The sequence below is a fragment of the Bufo bufo genome, chromosome 7 (assembly GCF_905171765.1).
Source record: "Bufo bufo chromosome 7, aBufBuf1.1, whole genome shotgun sequence".
In the NCBI taxonomy this organism is placed as follows: domain Eukaryota; kingdom Metazoa; phylum Chordata; class Amphibia; order Anura; family Bufonidae; genus Bufo; species Bufo bufo.
Genome location: NC_053395.1, coordinates 21,593,814 through 21,612,418, shown reverse-complemented (window position 1 = coordinate 21,612,418; position 18,605 = coordinate 21,593,814). Strand labels below are relative to the sequence as shown.

General features: G+C 45.0%; 1 protein-coding gene across 3 annotated transcripts in view; it reads right to left on the bottom strand.

Annotated features, from left to right (window-relative positions):
• The window catches only part of SLC5A10 (solute carrier family 5 member 10), a 109,916-nt gene that overhangs the window by 8,469 nt on the left and 82,842 nt on the right, over nt 1–18,605 (bottom strand). For all 3 annotated transcript variants that reach the window (XM_040439461.1, XM_040439462.1, XM_040439460.1), the window contains 2 exons: nt 13,986–14,093; nt 13,703–13,853 (listed from right to left, as the gene is read on the bottom strand). In XM_040439461.1, the coding sequence (XP_040295395.1) occupies nt 13,703–13,853; nt 13,986–14,093 (259 nt within the window). The remainder of the gene's footprint in view (nt 1–13,702; nt 13,854–13,985; nt 14,094–18,605) is intronic.

Genomic DNA, 18,605 nt, shown 5'->3' with positions numbered 1-18,605 from the left:
CCTAACGGCCGACAGATTTTATTTGATGGATGTGGCGTAATTGGTGGCACTTGTGCGACTAGTCAATGCCAGGTTGGAACATGTGTACATATTTCACTTATCCAGCAGAAATGGTGCCAAAGGTGTCGGCACAGAGCGACTTCAATGCATTTACCAGTTGCATCATTATGGGATACTTAGTTTTTAATTAAATCCAAGCAACGCTTTACGCACCAATCAGAACCACCTTGGTAGTGCATTTGGCACTGAGGAAGGTATGATAGTCATAACCCTTTCATACGCTCCCTAAATCCAGTGCAATACGTTACAATGCACTGCCAAGTCTCCTTCCTTTACAGCTGGGTCGTCCTCGATCTGCTCCCCTCGGAGAAGTGTAATTAAAAGCTACGCACGTGAGACAAAAGCTGAAAACACTTACAAAGGTGTGGCGCCATGCCTTTTAATGGCTTCCTTCGCCTGGGTGGAATTAAAACGCTGCTGAATGTTGGGGTGTGCCCGCACTGACTGTCTGGATGACATGATCACCTGCGGGAGCTCGCCGCGTCTTTCATCATCCGGATCAATTCATTGCAATGAGGAGGAAATGCACCACAAGTCGTCGCATCGCATTGGAGAGAGCGGCTTCCAGGCTGAGCGACATATTTATCAAGCCTCACCTCCCCCAGCCACATTTTCTGACACACTGGGATGGATGTACATCGTGAAAGGTGCAGGCCTCTGATTGGCGCCAGAAATCTACACCAGCTAAAGGCCTCATGCTCACGACCGTTGTTTTGGTCCACATCCTAGCCGCAGTATTTGCGGCTTGGATGCGGACCCATTCACTTCAATGGGGCTGCAAAAGATGCGGACAGCACTCCGTGTGCTTTCCGCATCCGTTACTCCATTCCGTCGCCCCGCAAAAAAAATTATAACCTGTCCTATTCCTGTCCGCTTTGCGGACAAGAATAGGCAGTTATATTAATGGCTGTCCGCGCCATTCGGCAAATTGCGGAATGCACACGGACGCCATCCGTGTTTTGCGGATCTGCAATTTGCGGACCGCAAAACACACAACGGTCGTGTGCATGAGGTCAAAAGTTGTATAGTAGATCTGCCAGGCCGTGGTAGGCCATGCACCCTCCTGCTAAACCCCACCCAGAAGAATGAAAAATGAAAAAGAATGAGTGGAAGCAAATATATCCGCTTAACAGCCCTCAATACTATCGAAAAGAAAGCACTTCCTGGATCTTTGGCGCCACATCACATGACCACACTCGACCAATCAGCAGCTCTGTGTCTCGTCGTTCAAGATCCTTTTTGGAGCTGTTGACTGGCTGAGAGGGATCATATGATGTATAATGTGATTTCTCAGACACAGGAAGTACTTTTTTTGCTCCTCCCACTTTAGGGGCTGCTTAGTGGATGCCATTACCCTCATTAGTACTACCATGTTTGGGTATCACACTGACAAGCTAATTAAAGGGGCCTCTGATCTTCATTACTATTGTTAGTAATGTAACAATCTGTGACGACAGGAACTTTCCTTAAAACAAATGCTGATTATTATTATTATAATAATATTTAATATTATATTAATATTTATATATTATTATATATTATAATTATTATTGTATTTTGTTACTTCCACTTTAAGATAATATATATCCCTGATATACAAGTGCCGCCCTCCTCGCCGTGATTCATCGTCTTCCTGGCCACTTAGTCATCGTATTTTTTTTTACCAACCTCAAAGACACTCCTTTATTAAATTCAATTAAAGAAGTTATCCAGGTCAGTTGGCACACATGCCGATCTCCTTCACCCTCATGCACGAGAAGTGGGCTGTTGCAATACCAACAAGCTATGAATAATGCCAAGAGCTAAGGATTCTGGGAGATGAATAAGTGCATAGTTCCCGCATACGTTACTCACAGTCTACCATTATAACACATCGGAAGAATGTGTAAACATATGGTATTTACTGTGACAAGACGTGTCCTCACAAATTACAGGCGGCGAGGATAACAAATGAGGAATATCGGACGAGTCAGGCTCACATGAAAACATGGTGCAATGCCAGATTCTACGCTCCACAGACACCAATGGCACCCAACAGACTCCACTTACAATGGGGTCCATCAGGTTCTGCTAAGGTGTCCATTGTTCTTCCATCAAATATGACTTGAACTGTAATGGAACCTTCAATGCAGATGTGAACAGGACCTAATTTCTTTGAGTCTAAGTAAAAAATGTCCACCAAGATATCACCCAGACTGAAGGTAAACTCTGACATTGGCTAAACTGAGTCTAATTAATTCCCTCATAGTCAATCTTGACCTCCTTACAATGGTTTGGAATACCCATGTCATGGTCCTCAAAGTATCTTCTCATTGGTGACTGGACATAGTCAGATAGAACCAAGTTTGAACCAGGGGGAAGTCAGAAGTGTAGTCGAAGAACAGAGTCATAACTCAAGCCAAAAAAACAAAAAAAAACAAGCCAAAGCTACCACCAAAGGAAGAGATAGGCCAGGAATCAAGGATGATGCCAGAGGTCAAAGATGAAGCCAAAGCCAAACATGAAGCCAGATATGGGCATGGAACCTAGAGGCACACAGCTTCCCGGAGAGTAGAAGTTCTGATGACATCATCAGATATCGACAGGAGTCCTACCATCCTTAGTAATAGCAGTGGCTCCAAAGTCAATAAACAGAGAGTCGAGGACCAAGCATGGCTGAGAGGGTGGCATTGGCAGAGTTCAATCAAGGGGGCAAACAGAAATGTTGTCGGAGAACAGAGCCATAACTCAAGCCAGGAAAAACAAACAAAATCTACCACCAAAGGAAAAGATGGGCCAGGAACCAAAGATGAAGCAAGAGATCCAAGATGAAGCCAAAGATGATGCCAGATATGAGCACAATACCTAGACGCTGACAGCTGCCTGGCCAGGTGGAAGTAGAAGTTCTGATGACATCATTAGAGATGGACAGGAGTCATAGCATCCTTAGCAATAGCAGTGGGTCCAAGGTCAAAATACAGAGAGATGAGGGTGGCATAGCCAGATGGAACCCAGTTTGAACCAGGAGGCAGACAGAAGCGTAATAACAGAACAGAGTCATAACTCAAGTCAGGAGAACGAACCAAACCAAAGGGCCACCAAAGGCGAAGAGGGATCAGGAGCTAAAGATGACACCAGAGGCAAAGATGGTGCCAGAAATTGGCACGGTATCTAGATTCTGAATGCTGCCCGGCCAGGTGTAAGTAGAATTTCTGATGACATAATTCCCATTAATTTAGCACTAATTACATTCCATGGAAGTTAAGCGTTGAGATGTTCTGTAATTGGAGCAATTAATAAGACCCACTGATATCAGGTAACAGATATGTTAAACATTCATTAATATGGGTTGTCCCAACCTCTAGAATGTAAATTATGTCAAATGACATTGTAATAAATTAAAGGACAAAGCCACTGACAAAGCAAGAAAGGAGTAGAATATGTAGAATTATCTATAGATATTATCTGTGTGTTTACTGGTGGAAACTTATGCACCATGTCGGCAAAATGTATATAAAATCTTAGCTTTGGTAAGGGACATGTCACATAAAGGAGTGGCGGAGTGATTGTCACATGATACTTTTCACAGCAGCTGACTGGCTGAGAGGCATCATGTGATATATCATGTGACGCAACAAAAACAGGAAGAGCTTTCTTTTCAGTTTTCTTCTCTTAGAAGGGTAAGATAAGATAAGATGATTATAAGGAGTCTCACTGCTAGCACTGCCAGCGATCAGCTGTGATCTGCGGAGAAACCTGGCACCAAGTGCTCCATTTAGTATTATACAGTGCACACTGAAATAAAAGGACTGTCTGTGAATCGCCATGGGCGTGCCAGGTCCTCCAGACCAAGAATGGCTCATAGATGAGGGTCCTGAATGGGGGGGCATCTCCTCCATTAACTCAGTATTTCCTAAAATGGAATATTTATATTTCTTCTGTTAACCCGCAGTAATACTGTACAGTCGTGGCCAAAAGTTTTGAGAATTACATAAATATTGGAAATTGGAAAAGTTGCTGCTTAAGTTTTTATAATAGCAATTTGCATATACTCCAGAATGTTATGAAGAGTGATCAGATGAATTGCATAGTCCTTCTTTGCCATGAAAATTAGCTTAATCCCCAAAAAACCTTTCCACTGCATTTCATTGCTGTCATTAAAGGACCTGCTGAGATCATTTCAGTAATCGTCTTGTTAACTCAGGTGAGAATGTTGACGAGCACAAGGCTGGAGATCATTATGTCAGGCTGATTGGGTTAAAATGGAGACTTGACCTGTTAAAAGGAGGGTGATGCTTGAAATCATTGTTCTTCCATTGTTAACCATGGTGACCTGCAAAGAAACGCGTGCAGCCATCATTGCGTTGCATAAAAATGGCTTCACAGGCAAGGATATTGTGGCTACTAAGATTGCACCTCAATCAACAATTTATAGGATCATCAAGAACTTCGAGGAAAGAGGTTCAATTCTTGTTAAGAAGGCTTCAGGGTGTCCAAGAAAGTCCAGCAAGCGCCAGGATCGTCTCCTAAAGAGGATTCAGCTGCGGGATCGGAGTGCCACCAGTGCAGAGCTTGCTCAGGAATGGCAGCAGGCAGGTGTGAGCGCATCTGCACGCACAGTGAGGCCAAGACTTTTGGAAGATGGCCTGGTGCCAAGAAGGCCAACAAAGAAGCCACTTCTCTCCAAAAAAAACATCAGGGACAGATTGATCTTCTGCAGAAAGTATGGTGAATGGACTGCTGAGGACGGGGGCAAAGTCATATTCTCCGATGAAGCCTCTTTCCAGTTGTTTGGGGCATCTGGAAAAAGGCTTGTCCGGAGAAGAAAAGGTGAGCGCTACCATCAGTCCTGTGTCATGCCAACAGTAAAGCATCCTGAGACCATTCATGTGTGGGGTTGCTTCTCATCCAAGGGAGTGGGCTCACTCACAATTTTGCCCAAAAACACAGCCATGAATAAAGAATGGCACCAAAACACCCTCCAACAGCAACTTCTTCCAACAATCCAACTACAGTTTGGTGAAGAACAATGCATTTTCCAGCACGATGGAGCACCGTGCCATAAGGCAAAAGTGATAACTAAGTGGCTCGGGGAACAAAACGTTGACATTTTGGGTCCATGGCCTGGAAACTCCCCAGATCTTAATCCCATTGAGAACTTGTGGTCAATCCTCAAGAGGCGGGTGGACAAACAAAAACCCACTAATTCTGACAAACTCCAAGAAGTGATTATGATAGAATGGGTTGCTATCAGTCAGGAATTGGCCCAGAAGTTGATTGAGAGCATGCCCAGTCGGATTGCAGAGGTCCTGAAAAAGAAGGGCCAACACTGCAAATACTGACTCTTTGCATAAATGTCATGTAATTGTCGATAAAAGCCTTTGAAACGTATGAAGTGCGTGTAATTATATTTCACTACATCACAGAAACAACTGAAACAAAGATCTAAAAGCAGTTTAGCAGCAAACTTTGTGAAAACTAATATTTGTGTCATTCTCAAAACTTTTGGCCACGACTGTATATTGTGTAGTTCTTCCTGGCAGTGACAGTCATTTTTCTGCCGCACGTAAACCTCCGCGTCCGTGTATTTTACTGTCAGACTCAGTCATGAAGCGACTTGCTCAGGTTGTGATCTATCTATTGCAGACGTTTGGAGGTTATAGTATAATCAGTGACCTAGATGTGTGTGATCTTCTGGCTGATATATATCTGCCAAAGCTGACCAGGAATCTCAGAGTCTGTCATGTAATGATGAAGCCTGTAGGTCTGAAGAAGAGCTACCAGATGTGTTTTAGTTCTTAATACATCTTTATGGCATCAGAGCTCCATTTTTTGACATAGTGGTAGGTGATGGGAGCTCATTGACTACTGTTTATACATACAACTCAGTGATAAACCAGTATGCAGTACGTTCTTCAGCTCCCCCTAGTGATGACCGCAAGCAATTCTATCATTCCACTTTATAGCCATATGTTATAGTGGTATGAATCTGAGCCAGTAGGGGGCACCACTTTTTGCCTTGAGACCTTTTCCTCCACGGAAAGTCCTAGTGGAATCTTCAGTGACGTGCATAACATAGATGTATTGGGAGTACTATGGACGTCATTCTAATGGTGGCGCTGTGGTTATTATTGGTACGGGTGCACTGTGGCCACATCTCTCCCCTCCATCCCTTATACACATGCCACTCAGCTCCTACCTTAAAAAATAGGATCGGGCATGTTGAAATTCAACAGCCCCATTCTCATCTCCCCTCTCCCCTGAAATCGGCCCCCATACACATTAAATTATTGGAGGTCTGGCCAAAATCAGTAGGTTCGGCCAGCATACGTGTAATGTGTATGACAGATAAAGGAAAGAACACGTCGGTGGTTTGTCTGACACATGTAATTTATCAGGCAGGATGTAATTAGTCTAATTAAAGATCTCTAAATAGATAATATACGAGGAAACCAAACCTCATTCCCAGTCTGACCAAACTGGCCTTGGAATTAGTCAGTTTTCCTCTCAGCTTTCCTGCGGAATTCACACTGACGCAGAATGGCGGGGTGCACATCGAAGCCAAAAAACATAAGACGAGATAAATAAAAACATCACTCGGTCTATGGCCACAGCTTGTGATCCAGGAGGAAGGTTAGGTGCCCCACTATGGGATCTAAGTAAAAAAAAAAAAAAAGAGTATCTGTCGTTTCCAGCTTCATCTCTAGTGCACTCCTGGGCAGTACACCAAATTTAGGCAAGTATTAAGTCTCTATAGTCCTTGCATGACATTCTCTGGAAATCTTGTACCTCTACATAATATTGTAGGAATGAGATGTAAGGTGTCCTCTCTTTGATCCTGTCTATGATCATTATTCAGGGACATTTTGAAATTGCAGCTTCAGACCAATTTTCCCAGCATCAGATGTGACTAGTGATGGACGAAGATCGGCCGGGACGATTCGCGAACGCGATCGAATGTTCGCGAACCGCAAGTTCGCGGCGGGCCCCATTCACTTTAATGGCAAAACCTTCAGGTCATATTTGCAGCCACCAAATACTTACTAGAAGAGCACAAATCATCCCACAACATGGACAGTGACATACCAGAGGGGGATCAATGGCAAAAATTCCTACAAAAAATATGTAATTTAATCAGGGGCCATTTTTATGTGTCTTAAAGGGAAACTGTCAAAAATGTGCCCTGCTGGAGCCTAGAAATTTTTTATTTTAGACCACGGGAGTATAGGCCCCAAACATTAGGCATTCACCGGACAGAAAACAACAGGTGATTATTTGGCTAGAGGTATATTAGACGGTCATGGAATATCAATTTTACTGCAGGCCAGTGGAGTACAGGCCCCAAAAATTATTCATTCACCGTACAGAAAAGAACAATTGATAATGTGGCTGGAGGTACATTAGGCGGTCACCGTATAACAATTTTACTGTTGGCCAGTTAGATTACAGGCCCCAAAAATTATACTTTCACTGTACAGAAAACATCAAGTGATTATGTGGCTGGAGGTATATTAGACGGTCATTGGATATCAATTTTACTGCAGTCCAGTGGACTACAGGCCCCAAAATGTATTCATTTACTGGACAGAAAACATCAAGTGATTACGTATCTGGAGGTACATTAGGCGGTCACCGTATAACAATTTTACTGTTGGCCAGTTAGATTACAGGCCCCAAAAATTATGCATTCAACGTACATAAAAGATCAAGTGTGGCTGGAGGTATATTAGACGGACGGTGATTGGATATCAATTTTACTGCAGGCCAGTACAAATACATGTCAAATACATATGTTTAAAAGAACTAAAAATATAAAATTGGATTAAAAACATGGCTAATGAAATCCCCCGTCTTGAAAAAACCCCAAATGGTAATAGTGGAAATTCGATAATTCGTGGTCGTCACAGGTGTTGAATTCCTCCGTGGCCCCAAATATTAGGCATTCACCAGACAGAAAAGGCCTTTTATGCCATTGTATTTACATAAGACAGGGACCATTTTTTTTCTCTGTGGTGGCGGATATGTGTGGGCTGGCATAAGGAAGTTCACCTAAACGTGGTCGTCACAGGTGTTGAATTCCTCCGAGATCCATGCCTCATTCATTTTTAGAAATATGAGGTAGTCCACACTGTTGTGAGCTAGGCGAGTGCGCTTATCGGTCACGATCCCCCCTCCTGCGCTGAACGTCCTTTCGGACAGGACACTCGACGAGGGGGCAAGCCAAGAGTTTTATGGCAAATTGTGCCAGCTCTGGCCACAGGTCAAGCCTGCACACCCAGTAGTCAAGGGGTTCCTTGCTTCTCAGAGCGTCCACATCGGCCGTTAACCCGATGTAGTCGGACACCTGTTGGTCTAGGCGTTCCCTGAGGCTGGATCCGGAGGGCGGCTGTCGATGGGTTGGCTGCAAGAATGATCTCATATCCGAAGTGACCAACACATCTTCAAACCGCCCTCTTCTTGCAGGCGCTGTAGGTTTGGTACTCGCAACTATTTCCCTGTGGGTGGAAATTACTCTGCCAATGCCCACAACAGCAGAATGCAGCATCTTTCGAAGCAAGGCCTGGAAATGCTACATTCTGACAGCCCTCTGTGATGCTGGTAACATGTCTGCCATTTTGTGTTTGTACTGGGGGTCTAAGTACGTTGCCACCCAGTACAGGTCCTTGCCCTTTATGCTTTTTATACGGGGGTCCCTCTTCAAACACTGGAGCATGAAGGCCCCCATTTGCACTAAATTGGAAGGGGTGGAGCGGCCTGGCTCCTGCTCGTCGCCCAGGAGAATGTCGCCCTCGGTCTCCTCCCCCCATCCACGGACAACACCAAGGATCCCCGAAAAGTTTAAAGCATGCTCTTCTTGCTCCTCCTCATCCACCCTGGCACCATCCTCCTCTGACTCCTCTTCAGACTCCTGCTGACTTGTCTCAGATGGAATAGCCCCCCTGGGAATTCATTCAGCACTGCGACTTCCTCATCTTCCTTCTTCTGCTCCTCAACGGCTTGATCAATGACACGACGCAATGCATACTCCAGAAAGAAGGCGTAAGGTACGATGTCACTGATGGCGCCCTGGCTGCGACTGACTAGCTTGGTGATCTCATCAAATGGCCGCAGAAGTCTGCATGCGTCGCGCATGAGCAGCCACTGGTACTGGTGAAAAAAAACTAAGCTCCCCCCAGAACCTGTCCTGCTGTAGAGTTCGTACAGGTAGTTTCTGCTGGAGCAGCCTATCAGGCATATAGAAGGTGGAGTTCCAACGCGTCGGGCAGTCACAAATCAGACGTCTGACGGGCAAGTGGTGTTTCCGCTGAACGTCAGCAAGGCGAGCCCTGGCCGTGTAAGATTTTGTAAAATGGTCAAGGATTTTCCTGGCCTGCCACAAGACGTCGTGGAACCTTGGGGGTATTTGGCACGTTCAGGACGTGTGCCATGCATGGCACGTGTGTCATTTTTCCCTGTTTCAGCGCGCTCAACAGATTGGTATCGTTGTTGCACACCACTTTACCAACTGTCAAATTGACCGGGGTTAGCCACTGATCGGCCTGTGACCGCAGAGCTGAAAGGATCGGTGTGGCTCTTGGCTTCCAGGCACAACAGCCGCAGCACAGCATGGCAACGTCTCACCTGGGACGTCGAATAGGTTCTGGGAGCTTGGGTGGTGCAGCGGAAGAGGCGGTAGCAATGGAAAAGGAGGAGGAGACGGAGGATGGAGGAGGAGAAGAAGAGGCAGGCCTGAATGCAATCCGTGGCGGTAACACCAAATCCACACGGGTGCCACGGGTTACATGCTTGACAGCCGTCAGAAGGTTCACTCAGTGGGCAGTAAAAGTCATGTACCTTCCCTGCCCATGTTTGCTAGACCACGTGTCTGTGGTAAGATGTATCTTGGCACCGACACTGTGTGCCAGAGATACATTCACTTGCCACTGAACGTGGCCATATAGCTCTGGGATGCCCTTCTGGGAGAAATATTTCCTTCCGGAGACCTTTCATTGTGGTGTGCCAATGGCTGCAAATCTTCTAAAGACCTCCGAGTCCACCAGTTTATATGGCAGTAGTTGGCGGGCTAGCAGTTCTGACAAGCCAGGGGTCAGCCGTTGGGCAAGAGGGTTATCCGGAGTCATCAACTTTTTAAGTTCGAACATTTGGGCCACGGAAGCCTGCCTTCTTCCAGATGAACGCGACGACGGCATGGTGGAAGGTGGAGTGGAGGACAAATGGGAGGAGAGAGAAGGCAGGACGTGGAGTGCCGGGAGTGTGGCTTTGTGGGCTCTGACGATGTTCCTCCCACTGGGCTCGGTGATGGGAGGCCAGGTGCCTTCTTAAGGCGGTCGTCCCTAGGTGAGTGTTGGGCTTACCGCGACTTATGCATTGACAGCACAGGCTGCAGATAGTAACACTATTGTCTGCAGTGGACACGTTAAAAAAAAGCCCACACTGCGGAGCCATGTGGCGGCGTCCTGGGAATGCCAGATGTGACCGTGCATGGTAGATGGCTCGCTCCAGATACATTTGCAGTCTGCTTTTTGCCTCCTGTGCACTGTGAGTTCTGCCTGCTTCTCCTCCTCTCCTCTTCACCTTCACCACCACTGACATTAGAGATCTCGGAGTAGGCAGCAACAGCACCTTGGGCTGATCTGGGTACTGTCGTCAGACCGCTGCGTGGCGGCCGTTGCTACCTCCTCTTCCTCATCCAATGCCAAGAATGGCTGCGCATCGGTAAGGTCTAGGAATGTATGGGAAAATAATTCCTCTGACTTGAGTGGAGGGGCTATGGTGGTGGTGTCTTTGGGGGTGCACACAGCAGAGAGTGAGGAGGGTGCTGATACAGAGGCATCGCGCTGCCTTCCATGCCATCAGGTCCCCCCCACAGCCCCATGGGGACCCGATGGCACCGCCGACTACCGCCACCCGCACAATAAAAAGCCGCAAACCGCAGGTCTGAATTGACCTGCGGTTTGCGGCAATCGCCGACACGGGGGGGTCACGGGACCCCCTCGCGCATTTAGTCGTGGTGCCTGCTCAATGATTTGAGCAGGCACCGTGTTCCGATCACCGTAGATGACGTACCGGTACATCATGGGTCCTTAAGGACTCGTGATGCATGCCGTAACGATACGTCATGGGTCCCTAAGGGGTTAATCTGTTTTTTTGGGGGGGCAACTGGTAAATCACACCAGTAGAAATTATTTGTTAAAATAGTGTTTTTTAGATGCGGTAATGCAGCAAAACCGCAGACAAATTCTGCACTACCTAAATGCACTATATAGAAAGTATATTATTGGTACATAACACCCCGCTTCAATCAGTTTTTTGGGGGGGCAACTGGTAAATCACACCAGTTGCAATTACTTATTCCAATAGTGTTTGTCCCGCAGAACCGCACACAACTGCTGCACAATATAAATGCACTATAATATACTTTCTTTTTTAGAAAGTATATTATAAGTATATCACACCCCTCTATATCACACCTATCGATAGCCCACCTATACCAGTCCTCCTTAAAAGGACTTTTGTGGCCCTATTATCTAGCGTTTGTTGTCCCTAACAGCCTGTCCCTGCTCCACACAGCAACCTCTCCCTACACTGGCAAAAGACTGAATGTAAAATGGCGGCCAGATCAGGTTTATTTATAATGTAGGGGGTGCGTCCGTGTGCCGAAACATCTCAATTGGCTGTCCTGTACCACCTTATGGATGTGTCATGGGTCAAATTTCGGCGCTATGCATAAAAACATGGCGCGTGCGAATATCGCCATATGTTCGCATGTTTGGCAAATCGCGAACGAGCAAAGTTCGCCGCGAAAAGACCGCCGGGCGAACCGCGAGGCCATCTCTAGATGTGACCTTGACCTTGATGTATGGCTTTGAGACCAGGACTGGCACCCATCTACACCTGATAATAATGCAATGAAACCATCAGTTATAAATCACTTTCCGTTGAAGGAAGCACACAAGGCTTCTGCCCCTCACTACATAATTACTAGATGTAAATCTTCCTTTTAACTTCAGGTAACTCATAAAGCAGAGGGCTGCGGGTGTAAACTGATCTACACCAGTCAGTGGAGGGACAGGGAGTGGAGGGGCTCCACCAGATAGAGAGCCACCCACCTAAAACCTACTCATTCCCGAAGTCCTTGAGACATTCTCTGATGTCATTTCAGTTATATCCACTTGTTAATCGCCTCGCCCAGCTCCAGCCATAAGTTCCTGACAATAGGCAACTGGACGCATCTTCTCCTCGTCCTGACATCAGCCGTGGCCACAACATCCATCATCTGCTGATGATGACATCAGGCAAAATCATCCAGCCATGTTTTTTCTGTAGACTGTGGTTCTACCCTTAGCCTGTCTCTCATTCTTGCACTCCTGGTATCCTAATTTTAACTCCTGATTGACCCTTATCCTGACTAGAGATGAGCGAATTTCAGGGTTAATTCGATTCGCCTCGAAGCCGAATTTTTTCGTGCTTCATGTAAGCAATTCGATTTAACCTGAAATAGTATAAAAAACCAAAAAAGTCATACTTACCTTCTCCATTTGCTCGCGATGGGCCGCCAGCCGCTATCTTGATTGAAGATCTCGACCGAAATCCCGGCGTGATGATGTAATCTCGTGCCGTGCGAGATTTCGCTCCAGATCTTCAAGCAAGATGGCGGCGGCCCGTCGCGAACAAATGGACGCGGTAAGTTTGATTTAAAAAAAATATTATGTTCATTTCACACAGTTTTTACACTCAGAAGCCGCGATCATTATGAACGCGGCATCTGATGGGTACAATGACGGAAGAGGTGCTATCGCAGCTCCCTGCCATTGCACCCACTACTTGTGACGAAGTAATTTGTCACGAAGCGAATTTATTTTGTAAAATTCAGCGAATCAGCCGAATCGAACTTTTGAAAAATTCGCTCATCTCTAATCCTGATCTTGGTCTTGTTCCTTGCTTTCGCTTCTCATTTGCCCTTGAGATTGTTTGTCTAGTAGCTGTCTTTCTACTCCTGGCTCGATCCATTGGCAAGGTTCTCTCATCCTGACCACTCTTCTGTTGATGACCCTTGGATCTATTTCTGACTTCACTTTTTCTTCTTTAGCGCCTATTGCCACCAATCTGTTGCTATACCGGTGATCACAAGCTTGGTTCTGACTGGGATAGTCACCACCACTTTGCGGGAGTTAAGGTTAAAGAACTTAGTCTCTGCACCCTAGTCTTCAAGATCAGCTCAAAACTGATGATTGTTTTTAAGTAATTGGAAATAATCTTGGTGCAAAGTAGACATTTTCACAATAGGCAAGCAAAAAATTGGGGACCACCTTCTCATACTACAGCCCCCCCCCCCCGCCAACTTAGGTAAGCTGACCATGGCGGAAAAACAGTGGTAAGTCCTCTGCTTGGAGCCACTATGTGATAAGCCAATGGATTTCCATTGCATCCATTGATTTCACCGCCAGTGTGCACTAGACTTGATTTGGATGATCTCTAGACTTTAACTAATGGAGGAGGTTCCTAAGTAAAAACATGAGGATTTCATCACACCGAGGATGTTGTAGGGTTGATGGACACAATGAACGCCACTCATGGGTTTAGCTAACAGAGGAAGTCTTGATCCTAAAAGATCCTACCATTCTACAGGTTTCAGTACTGATGGTCCATAGATCCAACTAACCTTCCCACCAGAAGAAGCTCCTTCTCATTGGCGTTCTTTCTGATTTTCCTCCAGATGTCCATCGTGAAGAGAGTGCTGCTGCTGTTAAATATAGAGGTCAAGGAAGACATGAGAGCCGCCATCATGACTGCGATCATCAGACCACGAAGACCTTCGAGAATCATTTGCATTGACCATGAGAAGGAGGGAGGAGGCAATAAGAAAAGACAAATAAACCAGACAGGCATGTTATAACAGATTGAACCAATGTCATGTCTATCAGGGAGTGGAGATGTTCTCTTACCACTGGGCATTAGTTCAATCACCAGCTTTGGGTAGGCAATATTAGAGCAGCCAACTTCAGCTCCACAAACCTTGACACACTCCTCAGGAACAACACACCCAACGGCATCTGTAAGACATAAATTATCAGATATAAGACAATGGATCAGACGATCACTTGGACCTTGTGTCCTCTTCAAGTTGAAGACTGTCGTCCACCACTCTGGGTCCAGAAACCAGCAGATGTTTCCTCGACCACCACTGTGAAGAGAGATTTTGTTGCCTTTCTACGGTCTACTTAGAAGGACTATACGGACCATTTTTTTTAATCAGAAAGTGGTGAGGTTACTTCTACTCTTCTAGACCTCTATGTGACACAGACCCTGTTGACTCAGGCAGTCTAAATATTTATCAGGCATTAGATGATATCAAAAGTGACAAACCCCAGTCCTTGGCCAAGCCGCAAGCTTCATCCTGGTTTATTACCTAGCTGCACTGCTTTGGGCTTTACTTCTCTGGAAGAAGTCTCCAGAACCGTTCCAGCAGATATGTTTTGTGGTGATCCGATGGTAGACACAGCGCTGTGCACTGCCGCCAAGTGCAATCCTGCCCATTAATCTCTTTCCAGCTCAGAACCTGAGAAAGAATTTGGGATTTGCAGTCTTTTGGCACCATTCTATGAAATCTTTGTTTCAGATAACAAATCCCAGACTAAAGTCTCAGCACGTTATATTCTCTGGCAGATCAGTGTGTATAGGCTGGGTAGCTGTGGTTAACTCTTAATTCAGGGGTGGACAAAGACGGTAGAGGGGCCCCTGTGCAAAAATAGTATTCAGGCCCCTTGCTGTATCAAAAGTGAAGGGCTCATTTTTGTGCTTTTCGTCCCTTACTATGACTCTCCAGTCTAATCCTTCATCAAATGGATTGGAATCTATGAGTCATTTTCAGCCACGGGACCCTTGGTGCCCTTATATAGTGCTTGCTTATCGGGCCCCTGTGCACCTGCAAGGGCTGCACCAATGGTAAGTCTAACCCTTAGGTAACTATTAAAATATCTAATGGGCTCCAAACCATTGGACATGTGGGGTCAAGGCACCAAGTCAATAGACAACAGAGGCTGGGGCACTAAACCACCGCAGCCCCGACACTGTGGTACTGAACTGCTGGTCTGTGGCCGGGCACTTAACCATTGGACACCAGTAACTGAGCCACTAAACCACACAGTACACTACTGTATACCAAGGACTTGGGCAGCAAACACCATTCAGGGGAAAAGGGAACAAAAGCTTGGACTGCATTATGTCCCTAGGACTATGAGGACGGCCACTGTTATGGGGGCACGCTGGCTGGCACATTTATGGGCGCACAGTGGTCAGTCACCCCGCTGGATACTTCTCCCCGAGCACTGCTGCTCAGCTCCTCACACAGGAGAAAAGCTCCGGTAACAGTTACTCCAGTGCTGATTTTGGGATTTACTCAGGTGTATAAGTGAGGAGCTGCGGTGGGTGTGTGAGGTGATGGCGAGGTACGAGGCTCGCAGCAGCTGCTTAGTTTAGAAAAAGATTATACACGTTACACAAGAATGTTGTATACAGCCCAGTACAGGAAGAACCCAGGCGGCAATACCAGTCATACCTGCATTAAGTGTAGTGGGTAAATGCACAGGATTCAGTGTAGTGGGTAAATGGACAGTATTCAGTGTAGTGAGTAAATGCACAGTATTCAGTGCAGTGGGTAAATGCACAGTATTCAGTGCAGTGGGTAAATGCACAGTATTCAGTGTAGTGATTAAATGGACAGTATTCAGTGTAGTGAGTAAATGCACAGTATTCAGTGTAGTGGGTAAATGCACAGTATTCAGTGTAGTGAGTAAATGCACAGGATTCAGTGTAGTGGGTAAATGCACAGTATTCAGTGCAGTGGGTAAATGCACAGTATTCAGTGTAGTGGGTAAATGCACAGGATTCAGTGTAGTGGGTAAATGCACAGGATTCAGTGTAGTGGGTAAATGCACAGTATTCAGTGTAGTGAGTAAATGCACAGGATTCAGTGTAGTGGGTAAATGCACAGTATTCAATGTAGTGGGTAAATGCACAGTATTCAGTGCAGTGGGTAAATGCACAGTATTCAATGTAGTGGGTAAATGCACAGTATTCAGTGTAGTGGGTAAATGCACAGGATTCAGTGCAGTGGGTAAATGCACAGGATTCAGTGTAGTGAGTAAATGGACAGTATTCAGTGTAGTGGGTAAATGCACAGGATTCAGTGCAGTGGGTAAATGCACATGATTCAGTGTAGTGAGTAAATGCACAGTATTCAGTGTAGTGAGTAAATGCACAGCATTCAGTGTAGTGAGTAAATGCACAGTATTCAGTGTAGTGAGTAAATGCATAGTATTCAGTGTAGTGAGTAAATGCACAGTATTCAGTGTAGTGAGTAAATGCACAGTATTCAGTGTAGTGAGTAAATGCACAGTATTCAGTGTAGTGAGTAAATGCACAGTATTCAGTGCAGTGGGTAAATGCATAGTATTCAGTGTAGTGAGTAAATGCACAGGATTCAGTGTAGTGAGTAAATGCACAGTATTCAGTGTAGTGGGTAAATGCACAGGATTCAGTGTAGTGAGTAAATGCACAGGATTCAGTGTAGTGAGTAAATGCACAGGATTCAGTGTAGTGAGTAAATGCACAGGATTCAGTGTAGTGAGTAAATGCACAGTATTCAGTGTAGTGAGTAAATGCACAGGATTCAGTGTAGTGAGTAAATGCACAGGATTCAGTGTAGTGAGTAAATGCACAGGATTCAGTGTAGTGAGTAAATGCACAGGATTCACTGTAGTGAGTAAATGCACAGTATTCAGTGTAGTGGGTAAATGCACAGGATACAGTGTAGTGAGTAAATGCACAGGATTCAGTGTAGTGAGTAAATGCACAGGATTCAGTGTAGTGGGTAAATGCACAGGATACAGTGTAGTGAGTAAATGCACAGGATTCAGTGTAGTGAGTAAATGGACAGTATCCAGTGTAGTGAGTAAATGCACAGTATTCAGTGTAGTGAGTAAATGCACAGTATTCAGTGCAGTGAGTAAATGGACAGTATTCAGTGTAGTAAGTAAATGCACAGTATTCAGTGTAGTGAGTAAATGGACAGTATTCAGTGTAGTAAGTAAATGCACAGTATTCAGTGTAGTGAGTAAATGCACAGGATTCAGTGTAGTGAGTAAATGCACAGTATACAGTGTAGTGAGTAAATGCACAGTATTCAGTGTAGTGAGTAAATGCACAGGATTCAGTGTAGTGAGTAAATGGACAGTATTCAGTGTAGTGAGTAAATGCACAGTATTCAGTGTAGTGAGTAAATGGACAGTATTCAGTGTAGTGAGTAAATGCACAGTATTCAGTGTAGTGGGTAAATGCACAGGATTCAGTGTAGTGAGTAAATGGACAGGATTCAGTGTAGTGAGTAAATGCACAGTATTCAGTGTAGTGAGTAAATGCACAGGATTCAGTGTAGTGAGTAAATGCACAGTATTCAGTGTAGTGAGTAAATGGACAGTATTCAGTGTAGTGAGTAAATGCACAGTATTCAGTGTAGTGAGTAAATGGACAGTATTCAGTGTAGTAAGTAAATGCACAGTATTCAGTGTAGTGAGTAAATGGACAGTATTCAGTGTAGTGAGTAAATGCACAGTATTCAGTGTAGTAAGTAAATGCACAGGATTCAGTGTAGTGAGTAAATGCACAGGATTCAGTGTAGTGAGTAAATGCACAGTATTCAGTGTAGTGAGTAAATGCACAGGATTCAGTGTAGTGGGTAAATGCACAGTATTCAGTGTAGTGAGTAAATGCACAGGATTCAGTGTAGTGAGTAAATGGACAGTATTCAGTGTAGTGAGTAAATGGACAGTATTCAGTGTAGTGAGTAAATGCACAGGATTCAGTGTAGTGAGTAAATGCACAGTATTCAGTGCAGTGGGTAAATGCACAGGATTCAGTGTAGTGAGTAAATGCACAGGATTCAGTGTAGTGAGTAAATGCACAGGATTCAGTGTAGTGAGTAAATGCACAGTATTCAGTTTAGTGAGTAAATGCACAGTATTCAGTGTAGTGAGTAAATGCACAGTATTCTGTGTAGTGAGTAAATGCACAGGATTCAGTGTAGTGAGTAAATGCACAGTATTCAGCGTAGTGAGTAAATGGACAGTATTCAGCGTAGTGGGTAAATGGACAGTATTCAGTGTAGTGAGTAAATGGACAGTATTCAGTGTAGTAAGTAAATGCACAGTATTCAGTGTAGTGAGTAAATGGACAGTATTCAGTGTAGTGAGTAAATGCACAGTATTCAGTGTAGTGAGTAAATGGACAGTATTCAGTGTAGTAAGTAAATGCACAGTATTCAGTGTAGTGAGTAAATGCACAGTATTCAGTGTAGTGAGTAAATGCACAGTATTCAGTGTAGTGGGTAAATGCACAGGATACAGTGTAGTGAGTAAATGCACAGTATTCAGTGTAGTGAGTAAATGCACAGTATTCAGTGTAGTGAGTAAATGCACAGTATTCAGTGTAGTGAGTAAATGCACAGTATTCAGTGCAGTGGGTAAATGCATAGTATTCAGTGTAGTGAGTAAATGCACAGGATTCAG